The following is a 21,267-nucleotide window of genomic DNA, read 5'->3' as shown; positions in this document are numbered from 1 at the left end:
ATAATAAAGTTGCATTGGGAACATAGCCATAATTACTCATTTCTAGATTATCTGTACCTACTTTTGTGCTACAGGGTATGGTTGAGTAGTTGGAATAGAGACTGTATGGCCTACAGAGTCTAACCTATTTACTAAGCAGTCCTTTACTGGAAAAGTCTGCTGAGGTGCTGGGAATATAGCTCAGTGGTAGTGCACATGCTTAGTAAGTGTGAGAATGGAAAAAAAAAAAGACGGTTTACTGAACCCCAGGGTAGAGTAATAAAGGCCTTCAAAAGTTATTTTCAGCTGGGTGCAGTGGTATATGCATAAAACCCCAGCTACTTGGGAGATCGAGGCAGGAGGATTGCAAGTTTGAGTTCAGCCTCAGCAATTTAGTGAGATTGTCTCAACATAAAAAATAAAAAGGGCTAGAGATGTAGCTTATAATGGTAGAGCATCCTGGGTTTAATCACCAGTCCCACAAAAACAGAAGTTATTTTTAAATTTGCTCATTTTACAAATTGATAAATTCAGACCAGAGAAGTGAAGTGGGGCTTCCAATTCCAGAGCTGGGTGGGGACTGGGAAAGCTTTTTCACAGTCCTGGGAACTTTGTCCTGACTCTCCCTTCATGGACACATATTGACCACCTATTGCATGCTGGCCACATGATGCATGATTATTATGGAATAATGCATGATTACTAGGGAGTATTTTAAGAAATATAACTTTGAGTACTGGGTGTGTAGCTCCATGGTGGAGCCAGCATGCATGAGCCCCTCCCTAGGTTCTATCCTCAGCACTGGGAAAAAATTATTAAAAATAAGAAAATATATGAGCTGGGATTGTGGCTTAGCAGAAGAGCGCTTGCCTAGCAATGGCAGAATCCAGGTTTGATCCTCAGCACCACATAAAAATAAAGGCAATGTGTTGTGTTCATCTACATCTAAAAAATAAATATTTAAAAAAATATTTAAAGTACCATAGCAGTGTGTATTAATATTTTATTTTATTTTGTGTGTGATACAGGGGGTTGAACCCAGGGAGGGTATAGTATAGCTATACTACTGAGCTACATCCTCAGCTCTTTTCATTTTTGATTCAGGGTCTTGATACATTGCTCAGAGTGGCCTTCAACTTATGATTCTCCTGCCTTAGCCTTCTTCTTCTTTTTTTTTTGGTACCGAGGATTGAACTCAGGCACTTGACCACTGAGCTACATCCTCAGCCCTACTTTGTATCTTATTTAGATACAGGGTCTCACCAAATTGTTTAGCACCTTGCTTTTGCTGAGGCTGGTTTTGAACTCGTGATCCTCCTGCCTCAGCCTCCCAAACCACTGCGATTACAGGTGTACACCACCATGCCCAGCCTGCCTTAGCCTTCTAAGTAGCTGGATTACAGGTGTGTACCACTGCGCCCAACATTTTTTTTTTCTTTTTGCAATGCCTTGAACTTACTAGGCAGGTACTGTATTACTGAGTTACACCCCCAGGCTTTCTAAAATTTGTATTTTGAGAGAGGATCTTGCTACGTTGCCAAAATTGACCTCAAAGTTGCCATCTTCTTGCCTCACTGTCCCAGGTCACTGGGATTACTGGCAGTTGCTGCTGTGCCTGGCATTATTTTGATATATTTTCTTTCATTCTTTTTCTTTTTATTGATGGATATAAGTGTACACAGTGCACATCTCCATCAGTGCAAAAGGCTGCCAGTGCCTTGCCAGGGGGTCCCTTTTCCTGCCCACGAGGTTATAAACCACCACAGAAAAAATTAGTGAAGAACAAAAGATACAGAGTCAGAAATAGTTTTGAAGCAGAGCACCTGATAGATCCAGCCCACACAGGAGTTGGAGCTGGACAATTAGAAAATGGCTCCTGTGGTTTATTTAAGGGTGTACATCAAAGCAGGGATAGGTTTCAGGGATGGAGTCTTGCTTCTGATGTTTTGCAGTCAACAGGTTGATTGTCATCTTGGCAGGTCAAACCCATCTCTGAGAGGCTGTGCTACTACAGCAGGTCATCCCATCTCTGGTACTGTGGGGGACCAGGCAGAGCTGAATAGGGCTCACATGAGTTTGGACGGTTACAGCCAGAGGAGATTTCCACTGGAAGAGTTCCCAGACACCAGATTCTCCTATTCATTGACTGCAATGCCGATTTTTGGTTCACACATAGTGCACGGATGGCTCTTGATACACACACACACACACACACACACACACACACACACACATACACACACACACATACACACATACACTTTATTAAAACTGGAAACATAATTCTGCTTCCACTTTGGCTTAGTGCCTGGGTAGAGTTGGCAGTCGCTCCCTCATTCATTGATTGAAATAATGGAGCCATCCATCCCTTTCCTAGGCTCCAGGACATGCAGACCTGAAGCAGTTGGTCTCTGCCTTTGAGAAGTTAATGGTCGAGTGGGGGACTGGCCTATAAATAACTAATAGGCATGACGAGTGTGGATAGGAAGTAGAGGGGGATAGAGAGATCAGGCAGAAGGTGGAGGGAAGCAGAGAGGCAATGGGATGGGATGGGGGTGACCAAGGCCAAGGAGAGGGAAATTAAGGGGCATTTAGAAAGCTGTCTATGTGACAAATAGTGACTCATTAGATGGGGGAGGTAAGGAAGCGTCCAGGAAGCTGGATAGGTGATGTGCCCATTGCAGATATAATAAATACAGATGGAGAAGCAGGTTTAGTACTTGCTGAGCCTAAGATGACATTAACTTGAGTAGCAGGATACAGTTAGACATTCAGGTGTGGAGCTGAGGATGGGGCTAGGAGTCAAGGGGTTTGGGATTGTTTCTAATAGCAACAGGAGGCACTTAAAGCCAGCTGAGGAGCTCAGCTGCAGGAGACTCTTATTTCAGAGGAAGGCAAAAGAGAAGGGTCTTAGTAAAAAAAGTCTAAGAGTGGCCAGAAAGGAAGGAGGTGATCCTGGAGGGAATTGTGACTGAGACCCAGTAGGAAAGGATGGTGGGGAAGACCTCCAATCCCAGAGTCACACTGTCATGGAGCTGGGTCCTGGCTTCACTGCTTACTGGCTGTGGCCTTGGGCAAGTTCCCTAATCTCAAGGCTTCTGTTTCTGGAAATGGGTTGGTAAAGGTGTCACACTGCAGGGAAGTACAGCAGGGTGAGGTCATTAGGGGTTGGAGTGTGTGGCACCTTCGAGGTTGCCATGGCCTTGTGGGTGGAGAGGGTGGAAGTCTTTGGCTCTTCTTGTTGTCTGAATTGTCACTGTGCACTGATGTCTGATTTCAGATGTTGCCACCCCAACATCTTACCTCTGCTGGGCTATTGCTCCGGAAAACAGTTTCACAGTCTGATCTACCCCTACATGACAAATGGTTCTCTTCAGGACAGACTCCAGAGTCAGGTAAGGGACTGAGTCATAATCAGAGAACAGGAACAGGAAGCACCCAGTTAGGGAATCAAGGTAAAGGACTTATTGGAGGGCAGAGGGGAGAGGGCCACTCGGAGAGGACCAGGGATGGCTTTGAGAAGAGAAGATGGATCAAGGGAGATAAGATCTGAGTAAATGTTTTCAGGAAAAACCTATGCAAAAATTATTTGACAAGAGGCATGTCATTCAAGTCAAGAGCAAGCCAGAGGTATGCCATAGTACTAATTAGGTTCATCATTGTTCTGGAGGTAATAGCCAATGCAGCAGGATAAGAAAAATAATTAAGAAGAAAGAGTATAGAAAAGTGGAGGTGAATTTTTATTACAAATGTTAGTCTAATATATACCTTTTTGCTTATGTATTAATGGACTGTCCCTGAAAAGATATGTAAGGAACTGGTCAACTGGCTGCCTCTGGGAAGGATAACTAAGTAGCTGGGATACAGAGTGGGAGGAAAACTTACACTATCTTCCCTTTGATACCTTTACCATCATGTGAATGTAATACCTGCTAAAATTTGTAGTTTTTAAAATAGACCTCCTGACAGGTTAGAGAGTTCCTCCACAACAAATTGTTGCTTCCCTTGGCAGGGACCAACGAAACCATTAATTGTGATGTATGAAGGGTCACCAACTGTTCCGAGCTCTCACCATGTGCCAGATACCTTGAGAAGGGCTTTACATGTGTCGTTTCTTTTGGCCTTGCAACAACAAAAAAGGTCCCTCCCCCGTTGTCCAAAAGAGGGGTCTCTGGCACAGGGACAAAGTGACTTTCCCAAAGGAGCACATTTGACAAGGGTATGAGCTGAGCCGTTGATTGGGTTCCTCTGGCTCCAGATTTTGGTGTTTTTGAGAAGAAATCTATTAACAGGGGCCATCCAGGCCAGTTGTTGGGGGATATGGGAATTAAAACAGTGGTTGAAAAATAGGTGGTGGTTTCGCCTGGGAGATTCAGTCTCAGAGCAGAATTGCCAACGCCTGGAAGTGGGAGGCTTCAGCCCACCCTGCATTCCTCTCAGAGCACATGAGATGGGCTTAAGGCCTACGAACGAGGCATGCAACACAAGCTCCCTAGCTTCTTTTCCAGGAGGGAAATCTCAAGAGCTGCCCCTGTCATGGTAAAAATGACTGCTGTTTATTGAACATGTACTGTAAGGCAGGCACTATGCTTTTCCACCCCTGAATCTTTACATTAGTCCTATTAAAACAGGGATAAATCTTCCCTTTTTTTTCTTTTCCTTTCCTTCCTTCCTCCCTCTCCTTTTCCCTCTGTTTTCTCTGTCTCTCTTTCTCCCTCCCTCCTTCTCCCCACCCCTTCCTTCTTTCCTTGCTTTTATTTGAACCCGGGACTTTACACATAGTAGGTGAGCACTCTACCACTGAGTTACACCTCCAGCCTGATGTTTCTATTTTTACCCAAGGAAGCAGCCTCAGAGACATTAAATGTCTTTACCAAAGTCACACAGCTAGTGTGTGTCGTGAGGGGATTTACACACAGTTCCGTCTGATGTCAGGGGCCATAGTACCATGTCAGTGAGTCATGTGGCTGAGCCCTGTTGTGAGGACAGACATGAAGGACTAGGGGAGAGAGGAGACCAGGACCAGTCCATCAGGACCTTAGGAAGGGGCAGGAGTGACTGTTTCTACACTTTTTCTTTCTTTTAGGGTGACTTGGAGCCCCTCCCCTGGCCCCAGCGTGTCAGCATCTGCTCAGGGCTGCTCTGTGCTGTTGAGCACCTGCATGGCCTGGAGATTATCCATGGCAACATCAAGAGGTGAGAGTTGGGTTGGACTCACCAAGGGCCTGGGCTACAAGGCTGGGCCTAGCACTAGTTCTTGTGTCTCCTTTCTCCCTCTGCAACTTGTCTCTTTGCTTTTCTCTCCCCACCTTCCCTCCCCTAGATATCTTCTTTCTCCTTGTTATGCCCTCAGAATCATTGCTTTTGGGCTGTGCCTTCTGGTTGCTCTCTGCATTCATGCCTGCCTGACTTTATGTTTGTCTTCCTGAGCTGCTGTTTTCACAGCAAGCCCTCCGTGCCTCAGTGCATTTCACTGTCTACTCAGCAGCCATTGTGGACCCCATTCTTGAGCTTTGGGCCATGTCTGCAAATCCTCCTGGGATTTTGAGCTCCCTGATCTTCTTAGAGACCCCGTGCACTGTTGCTTGTGTATCAAGGTGATAGCATCTTGTCAGGAGAGCTTCCTGTACTCCAGCTTCTCAGTATCATGTGTTCAAGAATAGAGGTCACAACATGGGTTTCAGCATCCGCGATTTTTAAAAGATTTCTGAAAATCTGATAAAATCAGCTGTGGAATCACAAGACTCATAGTTCCCCAGAGGCTTATCTCCATTTGACACATGCAAATGTGGAAGCCCTTTCCTTTTTTCTCTCCCCTGATTTTCATTTCATTGAATTCACAATTGTATTGTCAAGGAAGGAACTGGAAGGGCTAGAGGTCATCACTGGTATGTATACTATCCTGACTCATCAGTGGGCCTTTTTTTTTTTATTATTATCTACACATGACATTACAGTGATCTTGGCAATTCATACATTTGTATCATTGGGGTATAATTTCTCATTTTTCTAATTGTACAGATTGCAGAATCACACTGGTCATAGAGTCACCTGAGCCTTTGGTTTTTTCTTTCTTTTTGTAGTACTGGGATTGGAGCCCAGGCCCTTGTGCACACTGGGCAAGTGCTGTACCACTAAGCTGCTCCCCAGCCCAGCCTTTTTTTAGCTTGTTTCAATTCCTCCCTACACAGATCCTTAGTCCTAGATAATAGTTGACTGGTTGCCAGTTCATCTTCTGTTTCCTCTCTTTATTTCCCCACATTGAGTATCAACCTCGTGGTTAGTGACTCCATAATCTTCCATTAAAGGGTTTTACCCATAATTTACTTAACCCCTCCTAACAGTGAGTGTTGGAATTGGTGTCTACATTTGAAGATACACATGTCACCTAGCTTATCTCCCCACTTTCAAATTCTTTCCCAGAGTTATTTCCCATCAATGAGATAAATGGGTCAAAGAATATTTTTATTGTTTTTTGTAAAATTTTTTATTGCCCTTTTTATATTGCCCTTAGGATCTGGGATGCTGATATTTTGACTTGCATCAGCCATGCAGAGCTGGGGTCAGAATAGCTTTGGAAGGGACCAGATTGGTGCACTGCATGGGCTTGGCCAGCTGAGCTGATCAGGGTTGACATTTGTGGGGAGCAGGAAGGCTCCACCTCTGTAGCCACATTCCTGGGGCAACAAGACTAATTTTTTTTAAATTTATTTTTTAGTTGTAGTTGGACACAATACCTTTATTTTATTTATTTATTTTTATGTGGTGCTGAGAATCAAACCCAAGGCCTCATACATGCTGGGCGAATGCTGTACCACTGAGCTACAACCCTAGCCCAAGACTAATTCTTAACTCCATCCTCATTTGTTAGAGGAAGTGGGTTCCCAGTGCCCTGCCTTTGCCTGACTGGTCTGGCTCTTGAGCTCTGTGTTAAGGGTCTTCAGTAATTCCACCACTTCCAGGGGCTGACATTGCCTACCCCTAAGTCATCTTCCAAAAGAGGGTCCATGGCAAACCTTCCAGCTTAGAATGAGAAGATTCTCTTTGCTTTTCCACAGCTCCAATGTTTTGCTGGACCAAAATTTCACCCCCAAGCTGGCTCATCCAATGGCTCACCTGTGTCCTGTCAACCAAAGGTCAAAATACACCATGATGAAGACCCACCTTTTCCAGGCCTCCGCGGCGTACCTTCCAGAAGATTTCATCAGGGTGGGGCAGCTGACAAAGCGAGTGGACATCTTCAGCTGTGGAATAGTAAGAGCTTCCTTCTTGGCTCAAACTTGGGTCTGTACTCATTTGCCTTCCCAGAGCTGCTTTGTAAGCCCAGGATGTAATGGGTTCTGGGGTGGGGGGACATACGTATGTGATCGACTGTATATGGTTCAAAAAGGCTAAAATATTTCCTCTTTGGCCTGTTAGAAAAAATGTTTGCCAATCCTTGAAGTAAAGGCATTCCTGACTGTCTGGATTCTAAAAGGCTATAGATATTATCTCCTGACTTACCTAATTCCACCCAGTCATCCATCAGTTGTTTATTTGTGGGGTTTCCCTCATTTGTCCACTGTGCAGCCATCTATCCTGTGTCCAGCATCCATTTGTCCAATAGCCATTTAGTGCCCATCTACCCAGCCAATATTCCTCCCTGCCACCACCTCCAACCTTGCCCTTTGTGACCGTGCACCAGGCCCCTGGGGTATAATGTAACTACAACACATTTCCTCCTTCAGGAGCACATGGTCCAAATATAGCAATCCTCAAAATATTTCTCTGTATAACACACCCCAGTTCCTTGAGATCTCTACAGGATCTATGTTGTTAGACCAGGATGCAAGAAAAGACCCCTGATTCCAATTAAAATAAAATTAAAGCAAGCTTATTATTTCGACCGGCCGGGCTGCCTCTCCCAACAAAAACTGCGGGAACAAGACAGCCCTGCAACTTTCTTGCAGCCCAGCTTTATAGCCCAGAAAGTTACACAAAGGGGGGTTACAGATAACACAATTCTGAGGAGCATAACACAAAGGCTAGTTTACATTTTTGCTGGCCCCGACATCAGAATTTATGAAGGTCATTAGAGCCTCAGAGAGGGTCATTATCTGGCCAGGGAAGGCCAAGATTGATGAGGCATCACTAGTTTCAGAGAGGGCTGCTATCTGGTCAGAAAGAACCAGGCATGGGTGAGTTCAAGGCACGGGCAGGCATTCCAAGCTAGTTCAGAATTTGCAAGAATTCATAGTAAAACTGAAATTATCTTTTCATGGCTTTGTGGTGAGATGGCTCTCAATTTTAAGAGAAAATCAGGCTGGGTTTATCAGTGTGAAAAGGGTTTTATAGCCAATCATGTTTGGAAAATACTGGGTTGGTTAACACAGTCAAGCAGGGTTCTTTACGTTGTGAATTCATCAGAGAAAGGTATCCTGAGGTTCCGTTCACTTGACCTTGTTTTCTCAGAGTATCTGTCAACGTCAGTGTTCCAGGGAACCCAGTCTGGGAAACATTGGCTAGAAAAGCGGCAGCCTGTTTGGCTGGGCCTTGCCCTCTCTCTGCTGCTCCAGTCTTGAACTCTGCATTTCCTGTCTCTGACCATGATATCTTACCCAGTAACATCTGCCACAAAAGCCCTCATCCGGACCACTGTGGGCCAGATTCAGCTGCCTTCTGTCTCAGCTTGTCTAGCTCTGCTGGTTTGCTCGCCTCCCTTGGCCTATTTTGAATTTTCCTGTTCCTTTAAGAACCAGCAGGCCAGGCATGGGATACATATCTGTAATCTCAGCTACACAGGAGGCTGGGGTGGGAGGATTGCAAGTCCAAGGCCAGCCTGGGCAACTTAATGAGACCCTGCCTCAAAAAATGAAAATGGTGGGAGATATAGCTCAGTAGTATAGCACCCCAAGATTCAATCCTCAGTCCTACAAAAAATAAACAAATAAAAAATTTAAAAAGTGAAAAAGAATCCATAAGACTGAACTCCTAAGTGCTAAGCACCTAGACCCAGTTGTTACTTTCTATCCTGTGGCCTAGATTACATTACCCTTATCTCTGGGCCTCAGTTTTATCTTCAGTAAAATGGGGATAATGGTACATATGGGATTATATATGTAAACTGGTTAGCACAGTACCCTGCACACATCGAGATATTTATTTATTTGTTTATTTATGCTGGAGATGGGGCCTTGTGTATGATAGGCAAGTGCTGTACTACTGAGCTGCTCCTTAAGCTCTCCCAAGTATTTTTTTTTTTTTTTTTTTGTGGTACTGGGGATTGAACCCAGGGGCATATGTCACTGAGCTATATCTCTGGCCCTTTTTCAAAGTCCAGACTGGCCTCCATCTTGAAATTCTTTTCCTTCAGCCTCCTAAATAGTTGGGGTTACAGGCCTGTGCCACTGGGCCCGGCTATTAGCATTTTTAAAAATATTTATTTTCAGTTTTTCGGTGGACACAACATCTTTATTTTATTTGTATGTGGTGCTGAGGATCAAACCCAGCGCCCTGTGCATGCCAGGCAAGCAGCGCGTTACCGCTTGAGCCACATCCCCAACCCTATTAGCATTTTTTTAAAAATATTTTTTAGCTGTAGTTGGGCACAATACCTTTATTTATTTATTTTTATGTGGTGCTGAGGATTGAACCCAAGGCTTTGCACATGCTAGGTGAGTGCTCTAACTGCTGAGCCACAACCCCAGCCCCCCTTAGCATTTTTTTTTAAATTTCTTATAGTTGTGGATGGACAGACTGCCTTTATTTTGTCTATTTTTGTGTGGTGCTGAGGATCACACATGCTAGGCAAGCGCTCTGCCCCTGAGCTACAGCCCCAGTCTCTTAGCATTTTTTAAAAACTTTTTTATAGTTGTAGATGGACAGAATGACTTTATTTTATTTGTTAATTTTTATGTGATGCTGAGGATCGAACCCAGTGCTAGGCAAGTACTTTGCCCCTGAGCTACAGCCCCAGCCCTCTCTTAGCATTTTTTTTTTTAGAGAGAGAGAGAGAGAGAGAGAGAGAGAGAGAGAGAGAGAATTTTTTTTTTAATATTTATTTTTTAGTTTTCGGCAGACACAACATCTTTGTTTGTATGTGGTGCTGAGGATCGAACCCGGGCTGCACGCATGCCAGGCGAGCACGCTACCACTTGAGCCACATCCCCAGCCCCATCTTAGCATTTTTTGATGAGCACCAAATAACTACTGTAAATGGCTCATCCATTACAGGCCCTGTGAAAGGGGCAGAGGAAATATTTGCTTTGAACTGGCTCCAGTCCCACTTGCTGCAGTGGTGCCCTCTGCTGCCTCCTCCTGGCCACTGGGTCATTCAGCCAGTAAATGGCCCCTATTCCACCTTGGCTGAAAGAGAGTTTTGGGAAAAAGATTTGACCCCAAGGGTCAGATGTTCATTCCTGTAAAATTCTCATGTGCTTGATCCCTATTTCACAATTAGGACACTGAGGCTCAGATTTTAATTACTTGTCCAAAGATCCCCTACATATGGGAGGAACAGTCACAGAGTTTGAACTCAGCCCTTTACCACCACACTTCTCTCTGCTGCAAATTCTTGTTCAGAGGTTTCCTGTTTAGTAAGATACATATCATGGTTTTACATAATGGTGAGGTTCATTGTTAGGTGTGCATACATGCACATGATATGATAATATAATTTGGGTATAATATCATTCTCCAGTATTTTCCTTTTCCTTCCCTTCCTCCTTTCCCTGGTCCCTTTCCTCTGCTCTACTGATCTCCCTTCAATTTTCATAAGACATTCCCCCCAACCATTTTTATTTTTCCTTTTTCTTCTCTAATTTTTACATATGGGATAAAACATACAGATTCTTGACCTTCAGAATTTGGCTTATTTTGCTCAACAAAATGGTTTCAAGTTTCATTGATTTTCCTGCAAATGACATAATTTCATTTTTATAGGTGAATAAAACTCCATTGTGTCTATATACCACAAAATGAAATAATCTTTAAAAATAGCACGTTGGAAGCCAAGCAAAGTGGTGCATGCCTGTAGTGAGGCTGAGGCAGGAGGATTGCACATTTGAGGCCAGCCTCAGCAATTTAGTGAGACCCTGTCTCAAAGTTAAAAATAAAAAGAGCTGGATGTAGCTCAGTGGTAAGGTGCTCCTGAGTTCAATATCTTTACGAAAAAAAAATGTGTATTGGAGCTGGGCACAGCGTCACATACCTATAATCTCAGCTAGTTGGGAGGCTGAGGTGCAGGAGGATCAAGAGTTTGAGGCTGCCTGGACAATGCAGCAAGATGTTGTCTGCCAAATAATAACAACATACACACATTTACACACTTGACTTTTTGAATTCCATCCTCCTGTTTTGCTGTTGGTGAGACTGCTGGCAGCTGGATGACATCTTTAGTTGGAGGAATATTCAGTGATATTCCCATGTCCCAGACTTTGAGCAAGTGTCTGCTGGCAAATGGCAGAGCCATCCTGGGGCTCAAACTGCACTACAGAGAAGCTTTTCTTATGGCCAGTTCTCCCGCTGACCTCGTGCAGGAATGTCAGAGCTGAACTGTGATAACTCCCTGTTCTGTTCTCTCCAGGTGCTGGCAGAGATCCTCACTGGCATCCCTGCAGTGGATAAGGACCGAAGCCCAGTTTATCTGGTAAGGGACTAGGTCACTTCTGGCCAACAGGCTGGTACCTGGGGGTCATTGCTGTGTGTAGGGAGGTCTGGGTCCGTTTTAAACACACTCATGAGGCCTCAGTCCAGGATTTGATTTGCATTTGTGCAAAGTGACTTTCACCGCCCATCTCCATTGGCCAAACAATTTCTTTCTCACGGTGGTTGAATTTAGAATGGGTAGGGAAGACCCACTTCTTCTCTATCTATCAGGCAGTTAGATAAGGTTGTCTTCAACTTGGTCAAAGTTAATTTCTGCCCCTTTAAGTGGGTTTTTTAAAAAAATAATAATAAATGAGGTTTTTGTAGGGCTGGGGTTGTGGCTCAGAGGTAGAGTGCTTGTCTAGCATGCATAAGGCACTAGGTTCGGTCCTTAGCACCATGTAAAGTAAAATAAAGACTTTGTGTTCACCTATAACTAAAAAAATAAATGGGGTTTTGTAATAAAAGCAGTACTTTTATAGGTCAAAGATCACATAGACACACACAAACACAGTGTCATTTCAAAAATGTGCTGACAAGGTATGACTCTGCTCTGTGCTAGGCATTTTTCATATGTAATCTTTTGGAATCTTCTCAAAAATTCCCATGATGGGATCATGATGATGGTCCACAGATGAGGAATGTGGGCTCTGAGAGTCACCTGAGACCTCAGAGTCGTACATGCCACAGTTCTGACTTGGGTCCCTTGGGTTCCAGATCTTAAGCTCTTGACCATGACACTTTTCTGAGTATTTAACTATTGAGACAGCCCACCCATCCAAACTCACCATTATCGTCCCCATATTGCTGCTGAGAAAGCTTAGGCTCAGGTGCAGTGAGGGTGTGGTGCCACATGGCAGGGCTAAGATTGAGTCCCTGCCTTCTGCAGAATTGCTCAGGGGCTGCGCCAGCCCAGGGTACTTTCCCTGCCCAGATGTTGAGACCATTGGAAAACCAGCTCTGTGTGTGTGTGTGTGTGTGTGTGTGTGTGTGTGTATGTGACCCCAAAACACACCCTGTGCTCTAGAGTGGGGAGCCTGTTGGCCTTCCTTTCTATATAGAAAAATCACCCTTGTCCCTTTGCTGAACTCTGTGGGCTCCACCCCTTTTGGCTCTGGATCCCGGATGCTGTAAAGAGGGCATAGATCCAATGTGGATGTGGTTTGGGGCCCTTTAGGGGTGATCTTTCTTTCCTGACTTTTCCTCGAGACATAGTCCCTAGCATTCCTCTGGGACTCCCTGGAGAATGTCATATGAGGAGGAGGTTTTTTTTTTTTGTTATTGTTGTTGTTGTTATTCTTAAATGTTTTCCACAAATGTGGAGGGATATCATTTTTGATAACCCTTTTTTTTTTTTTTTTTTTTTTTTTTTTTTTTTTTTTCAAAGAGAGAGTGAGAGACAGAGGGGGACAGAGAGAGAGAGAGAGAGAGAGAGAGAGAGAGAGAATTTTAACATTTATTTATTTTTTTCTTAGTTCTTGGCGGACACAACATCTTTGTTGGTATGTGGTGCTGCTGAGGATCGAACCCGGGCCGCACGCATGCTAGGCGAGCGCGCTACCGCTTGAGCCACATCCCCAGCCCATGATAACCCTTTTTTTGAAATGAGGGGACAATTAACATTTGATCCCCAAATCTAACCACTTTGTGTAATGTAATTTTTTTTTTTTTTTGGTGCTGGGGATTGAACCCAGGGCTTCTTGAATCCTAAGCATGTACTTTACTACTGAGTTATATCCCCAACCCCTGTCATATTTTAAATTTTAACAAAAACTTCTTGTAATATTTAAATACTACTTAAGTAACATTTTTTATTTCAGTCACTCCATACACTTGGCTTAGGAAACCCAGCAGCTCAGGGACTCCATTCCTCTGTCACCATCATCCCTTCCTACTTCAAGGATGGTCACTTCTCCAAACCCCTTGTCATCACGGACAATTTTAAAGCAAATCCCAGATATTATGTGATTGTACACATGAAATAATTATTTTCTTAGTTCCTTGATATGATTTAATAACCACTCCTTATTAAGAGTAGAGTTATTAATGGAGCCAGAGCCTCGCACATGCTAGGCAAGCACTCTACCACTGAGCTGCACCCCCAGCCCCACGGTTGCTTTTGCAAGGTAGTTTGCTTGTGGACCCAAAAAAGTCCTCAGTCCAGTTGTTTCTTATGGGTATTGTCTCTCGGCCCCTCCTCCCTTTGCCTTTTGTATGTCATTGCATTTTTGTGAGTCAATAGTAGACTGCCCCACTGTGTCCTTATGGTGTCTTTCACTTGTTTCTCTGTTCCCCGTATATTTCCTGTGCCCTGGCTGCTGGCAGTTCAGACTAGGTGTGGGTTCGTGGGTTATTGTCAGTGCACTTCTTCCAGGTGCCCTGGGCTTGCAGTTGCATCACAGGGCCCTGAGCCCTATGTCCTACTCATATGAGTGGTGAGTGCTGAGATTAGCTGCTGACTCCTTCATTGTGAAGTCCCATCATCCTGTCACAGCCTGTTCTCAGCAACTCTTGCTGATGGTGGCTAGATAAGACCTGTCTTTCCATCAGGCTGCTGCTTTTATCAGTCTTGCAGCATAATAACCCCGAGTAGTTTCTGGTTCCATTCCAGCCAGTGGTAACCTATGTGCCTGTCAATCACAAATCTCGACTGTCACTTTGAACACCATTATTTATTTAATTTTATGATGCTGGGGATGGAACCCAGGGCTTTGCCAATGGTAGGCAAGTGCTCTACTATTGAACAACACCCCCAGCCCCCATTACACTTTTTAAAAATATAAACATTTAAAAGGCAGAGCTCATACAAGGGAATTGTGCAAATGCACCCCTTATCAGCTACAGGTTTCTCTCCAGGTATTGAGCTTGTGGCTGCTCCTCAGATCTTCACACCACGCATTGGCTGGATGGGGAGACTGCAGTAGAGTGGGATTTGTTTGCTTATTTATTCATTTATTTATTTAGTTTTTGAAGTAAGCATCACGACCCATGACTGATAATCTTTCAGAGTTGTTTTTTCTGAATTGTAAACATACTTGTTGTAGTTTTTCTTCCTTTTTTCTTTGGTACCAGGCATTAAACCTAGGGGGTTTAAAAACTCAACCATATCCCCAGCCCTTTTTATTTTTTATTTAGAGATAGGGACTCGCTAAATTGCTTAGGGCCTTGCTAGGTTGCTGAGGCTGGTTTTGAACTGTGATCCTCTTGCCTCAGCCACCTATGTCACTGGGTGCCGTAGTCTGGTTGCAGCAAACTAATGGGGGGGGGGTGACGAGCAACTTGTGAAGACTGATACAGCAGGAGTGGAAGCCGTTTATTGTAAGACAGTAGGGGTATATATAATAACTAATTACACACAGCTTATCTTAATTAACATAAACTAGACATAGTAGTCAACCAATAAGGAATCATCATCTTAATGATTACACACAGCTTAACCCAATTGACATAATCTAGACACAGCAGTCACTCATTAAGGAATCTCTATCATCTTAATGGCTCTCTGGCGTTCCTTCTCAAACCACTCCCTCTGGCAAAGTGCCAGGCGCCATCTTGACTTATTTACAGACCCTAACAACTGGGATCACAGTTTGGCACCAGAGTGCCCTGGCACTACCCTTAGCACTCTTGTGTCTTTTGATGGTTACAGCTCCTGTTCTGAAATTCCCAATTCCCAACTTTTCCATTCATTTTTATTCTCTCCTGAAGAACCTGCTGGCAATGGCAGTGCCCAGGATTTAGTCTTCTGTAGGGTAGGCACAGGCAAGGGTAAACTTCAGAACCTGCTTTGTGCCCCAGACTTCGACCACAAGCTTTTTCATGGGGACCTTGATGGCTATGGAGGCAGAAAGAGCCCATGTCATTGTTAGCAAGACTTAAGTCATAAATGTGAGTCAAGTGCTCAGCCTACAGTAAGTAGTGTGCAAATGACAATTGTCACTGGAGTTTACCACCCATGGGCTATTGCATATTGATTCTGCATCAGGTTTCCCACTGTGCTGTGGGTACATTATCCTGATAATGTTTGTGTTAGTCCTAGTAATGAAGTATTTTTGTTACCCTATTTTCCTGCTGAAGCATCTGAGGCCTAGAAAGGTCAGGCCCTAGTGGTTGTGGGGTGAGGGCACTATGGGATGCCTTAGGTATATAAGGAATTTTAGATTTTCCAATTCCTGAGTATTTTTCTCTGGTGTTTGGGACTTGGGTGTTTTGTTTTATTTATTCACTTTTTGGTACTGGAGATTAAACCCAGGGGCATTTTACCACTGAGCTACATCCCCAGCCCTTTTTATTTTTTATGTTGATATAGAGTCTCACTAAGTTGCTGAGGCTGGCTTTGAACTTGGGATCCTCCTGTCTCAGCTTCCCGAGTCCCTAGGATTATGGGAATGTACCACTGAACCAGGCCTGGGCATTTATTTTTAAAATGTCCTATGTGTCTGAGAAGGTTTTGAGGCTCAAGGGCCATCCTGGAGGTGGGCAGGGCAGGTGGGTGACTGCCACAGCCTGCAGCTCACAGGGATCTCACACCCTTCTTCCCACAGAAGGATCTACTCCTCAGTGAGATTCCCAGCAGCACCTCCTCATTCTGCTCCAGGAAGACGGGTGTGGAGAAGGCAGTGGCAAAGGAGATCTGCCAGAAGTACCTGGAAAAAAGAGCAGGGGCGCTGCCAGAGCACTGTGCTGAGGCCTTGGGCACAGCCATCTGCCTCTGCCTGCGGAGGCGCAATGCCAGCCTGGAGGAGGTGAGCTGTGCCCTCAGATGGGCCTCCCTTTCGGAGGATGCCTGTGCTTGCCTTGCCAGGGCTTGCTGGGCATGATCTCATAAATAAGGGCTGTCTTTGGTGACAAGTAGAACCTACTGGAGCGCTCATGAGCAAAAAGGGGCAGTGTGTGGACAGTGGGGGAGCCTGAGAGCAGGTATGTGGCTGGGCCAGACTCTCTGATGTTTACAGACTCTACTTGCTTTCTCCAACGGTCTTTCATTCCCTCCTCTTCTCTCTGGGTACCTCCTTCCTCTTTTCCTCCACCCTCTTTTTTTTTTTTTTTAAATATATTTTTAGTTATACACAGGCATAATGTCTTTATTTCGTTTATTTATTTTTATGTGGTGCTGAAGATCAAACCCAGTACCTCACATATGCGAGGCAAGTGCTCTGTCACTGAGCCACAACCCAGCCCCCTCCATCCTCTTTTTGAGGGTGGGAAGTAGTAGGATCTGGAGATCTACATGAAAACTCATTGTGTGTTATATGTGAAATCTGTAAATTCACACCTGTGCATTTTTTTTTTTATACTGAGGATTGAACCCAGGGACACTTTACCACTGAGTACATCCCCAGCCCTTTTTATTTTTTATTTTGAGACAGGGTCTTGCTAAGTTGCTGACAGCCTCCCTAGTTACTAAAGTTGGCCTGGATCTTGCGATCTTCCTGCCTCAACCTCCTGAGTCACTGGGAATACAGGCGTGCACCACTGCACCCTGACCACACACTGAACTTTTTACAAGACACTGAGGAAATGTGATTTGTTACTATTATTATAGGACTGCATGGCTTGGTGTACACCTCCTGGGGAAAAAACAAAGGTCTTCATGTATGCCTTTGGTGTGTGTGTGTGCATGCACGCACACAAGCATGTGTGTGTGCAAAAGTGGAATTAACGAATTTAGTGGTTCATTTGACCAAACAGCAGAGAGGGCCAGCCTTGCTCTGCTTTCAGGACAGTTAGACCCCCTGGTGAGTCACTGTCATGTGTCTATGTCTCTGGCCCTGTCTCCATCTCTTGCCTTGGGGTTCTGCAAATGGATTTCCTGTGTTTGGTGGGGAGTCTGGTTCCACTAGAAAGCAAAGGGCACTCTTTCCAGCTCAAGATGGGAAAATCCTAAGGAAGGATTCCGGTTGTCTCTCTTGGGTCATGTGCTGAAGCCTGGACCACTCACGTGGCCAGAGGAATGGGGTTCTATGATGGGCCCGTTTGGGCTCGTGTGCTGTCTCTCCTTTATGGCTATGGGGCCAGGAGTCAAGTTCAGATCTTTTCAAAGGCAGGATGCTGTTCTTCCAATAAAACAACAGCCATTTCATGGTTTAGTGTGTCTCTCCCGAGGCCTGGGTGACAAGGTTTTGGCTTTCGATTTTAGAAAGGGTTCTTGACAAGTGCTCTTCTCCCTCCGCTCCAAGGCGCATGGCTCTGTGGCTGTGGTGGAGGAGTGGTTCCGAAGTCAGGAGACCTCGCTGCCTTGGAGCGGGTTCTCTGAGGGCACAGGAGCTTCCTCCAACACTCCTGAGGAAACAGATGATGTGGACGATGGTAGCCTTGATGCCCCCTCCTCTGTGAGGGCCTCACCTGTCCCTGCAGAGAACGGAGAAGAAAGGCTACAGGACACCAGAGGAGTGGAGGCAGACTCCTCTGAGGCCTGCACTGGCCCACGGGCTCCCGAGAATGGTAAGCAGGGAAGGTCCTCCAAGGACTTTTGCACCCTCCTTGGTGTGTCCCTAACTTCTACCCATCATTTCTTCCTCTATTGCCCCTTTCACTCCTTTCTTTAGTTATCTATTCATTCACCCACCAGCCAGTTGCACAATGAGAAACCCAGGAGTTATCCTTTTTTTTTTTTTTTTGAGAATATGTAAATGTTATTTAATTAAATCAATAGCATATGTCAATTTTAGGAGTTATCCTTGACATTTCCCTCTCTTCCTGAACCTCTCTGTCTCCATCTCTGCCTCTCTTTATCCACAGGCTAAACTTCTGTCCTTCATGTGGGATGACTGCACAGCTTCCCTGCATCCTGCTTTACTCACTCCAGTCCCTCCTTTACCAGTTCTTTCTCTGGAAGCCAACTAGAGTGGTTTCTATATTTATATATGTATGTACGTATTTCTCTGGTGTCAGGTGGAACCCAGGGCCTCACATACGCCAGGCAAGTGTTCCACTGAGCTATACCCCCAGCCCTAGAATGTTTTTTGTTGTTGTTGTTGTTGTTGTTGTGTTTTGGTATTAGGGAATTGAATCCAGGGGTGCTTTTCCAGTGAGTTACATCCCTTCCTCTTTGTTTTTTTATTTGGAGACAAATTCTCATTAAGTTTCTTAAGGCCCTACTATGTTGCTGAATCTGGCCTTAAACTTGCAATCCTCCTGTCTCGGCCTCCAGAGATGCTCCAATTACAACACCATGCCAGCCCTGTAGTGGTTTTTAAAAACAAAGTGCTCATGACACACCCTTGTTTAAAGTCCCCATCTCAGAGACCAAGTCTGAACTCTTTCTCCAGACCATCAAGGGCCGGGTGTGGCCTTTCCCAGCCTACCTCTTCATACTCATCAGTCATTTCTAAGAAACCTTCCATTCCTGTCACATCCAGGCTTCCTTCTGAAATAAAAATTAGGAAGATCTTTTCTATGAAGTGTTCTGGTCCCCTTGATATGGCTCAATAAATATCTAGGCTCAGACCACTCCTACTGCTGCTCCTCCCAGCAGGGAGAGAGAGGCTGTAGTGTTGTGGACTCTAAACCTCTTTCCACTGTGGAGAGGAGCATGGGAGCCCCCTCCTGTCTGGAAAGGTGGACTTCCTTGCATAAACATGCTTGTTATCTGAGGCCTGATTGAAAAACCTAATTTAAGGGAGACTGTGCCCTTTCAAAGAATTATAACTTTTGTTCAGGTTGCTCTTTTTTATTTTCCATTGAACTATAGCTACAGAGACTTCATGGGAAGTTGAGATCAATGAGGCCAAACGGAAACTGATGGAGAACATCCTGCTCTACAATGAGGAACAACTAGACAGTGCTGAGCTCTTTGGACCTTGATGACTGGAACATAGCTGAGGAACCTTGTCCTCAATTGGAAAGACAAAGTGTCCAATCAAGGAAAAGGTCTGAGGCAGACTCCAAGTTCTGCCAAGAAACCAACATTAGCTTTCCATATGGAAGGGAAAGAAACTTCCATTTTACCAGAGTGAGTTAGGGACAAGGGACCTCAGCTTTTACAGTCACAAAAATCTACAAAGTGTTCTTCCTGTCTGGGATTTGTTAGAGCCAGGTATCAGAAGAGACTGAAGCAGAAGCCTGGTAAATGGACCCAGGATGTGGGTGATTTTGTGGTTCTGGGGAGACCATGACGATATCCGTACCAGTAAAAGCTGTCACTCCAGCAGCTGTCGGCCCTTGACAACTGATGGAGCAATTCTACAATGCTGATAGTGATTTCCAGAGTTAAGACCTGTGAGTCACATTTGCCAACAACCACCTTTGAACTTCCATACCCTGAAAGGTATTCAACTTGTGTCACAGTGAAGTTCTTGACTTACTCTCAAGGTCTCAGATGTTACATTGCCAGGCACTTGGCAAAGGACTTTCTGAGCTTACTACTTCCTCTTGGTGATCTTGCAATTCACAGATATTTATTAAGTGCCCGCTGAGCATCTGTATCCACCAATCCTACTAATGTTTGTATTTTCAATGGAGCTTTTATTCTTTGTGTTATTTATGGCTGGATGAAGAAGAAAGAGAAATAATCTCATGTCTGATTCTGCTGCTATGGAAGTCATTTAAATTCTGGGACCTCAATTTCTTTGTAAGTAAGAGCACCTGCTCATTCTCCCTGCCTCATTTGTAGGGAGAAACATGTGCAATGTCTACAGAAGCACTTCAAAAACAATACTTGTCCTATTTTATAAAAAAAGTATTAAGTGTGTATTTCTGCCACATTTCCAATGTTTATGCAGTGGGTATGTTTTTGAAAAATCATGTTGAAAATATGTGTAGGAAACAAATGCTATTTTTAATGTACTAGGAGAAATGTCATATTTAAAATAATTCTATTTTTTTGTGAAATAAAAAAAATATTTGTCAATCCAACATATATCTTAAGAGTTGTTTTTGTGTCCGGATGAATTTAAGGTTGCTTGCCTTAGTGATATTTTCAGTTCACTATGGGTTTAATCAGATGTAAACCTCACCATAGGTCAAGGGATATTTATTTCTATATCCAGTTCCTCAGTGGATATTAAGGTTGCCACTACTGTGTTACCTTCCAAGGATCTTGTACTAATATACACATCTATCAGCTCTATAAGGGAATGTGCATTCCCCCACATCCTCAGCTACAAAATATATCATGCTTTGATCACTGCCAGTCTAGTGGGCAGAAAATTATAATTTTATTCATAGTATTTATGTGTTGTGATACTGGGGATTGAACCTCAGGTGCTCTGTCACTGAACTACAGCATCCCCCTCCTTTTAAAGGTTTTAATTTCGAGACAGGGTCTTGCTAAATTGCCCAGGCTGGCCTCAAATTTTGCCATCTTCTTGCCTGAGCGCCCCCCCCCCCCAGTTGTTGAATCATAGGTGAGCACCATTACGCCACCAGGCTTATTTGTGGTTTTTAAATGACTGAAGTTGAGCCATCTTCTCATGTTTAAGAGCTGTTCCTAATTTATTCATTAGTTATCTTATTGGGAGTATTTCTATCTAGTATGAACATCAGTCTTTTATAATATGATGCAAATTTGTTTCTAAATTTGCCCCTTCTTTTGATATTTTTTTGTCAGGCGGATATGCTACATTTTGGGGTAGTCTCTCTTTGAGATTTCTAATCGCAGTTCTGTCACCTCTGTGTGTGTCATTTGGTCTCTCTGAGCCAATTTCCTTTTTCTGTAAAGTG

At 44.2% G+C, this 21,267-nt stretch overlaps 1 protein-coding gene across 3 annotated transcripts in view; it reads left to right on the top strand.

Moving 5' to 3' along the window:
• Positions 1–20,460, top strand: part of Irak2 (interleukin 1 receptor associated kinase 2) — a 59,953-nt gene extending 39,493 nt beyond the window's left edge. For 2 of the 3 annotated variants that reach the window (XM_040290737.2, XM_005333806.5), the window contains exons 7-13: positions 3,260–3,374; positions 5,066–5,175; positions 7,038–7,233; positions 11,543–11,605; positions 16,149–16,349; positions 17,784–18,048; positions 19,298–20,460. In XM_040290737.2, coding sequence (XP_040146671.2) covers positions 3,260–3,374; positions 5,066–5,175; positions 7,038–7,233; positions 11,543–11,605; positions 16,149–16,349; positions 17,784–18,048; positions 19,298–19,410 — 1,063 coding nt within the window. In that variant the 3' untranslated portion in view covers positions 19,411–20,460. The other variant, XM_021732017.3, reaches the window with a different exon arrangement.
• Positions 20,461–21,267: the final 807 nt, after the last annotated feature.

Source organism: Ictidomys tridecemlineatus, chromosome 16, assembly GCF_052094955.1.
Source record: "Ictidomys tridecemlineatus isolate mIctTri1 chromosome 16, mIctTri1.hap1, whole genome shotgun sequence".
Taxonomy (NCBI): domain Eukaryota; kingdom Metazoa; phylum Chordata; class Mammalia; order Rodentia; family Sciuridae; genus Ictidomys; species Ictidomys tridecemlineatus.
The sequence above is the reverse complement of the archived record's forward strand: the minus strand, read 5'-3'. Positions and strand labels throughout refer to the sequence as shown.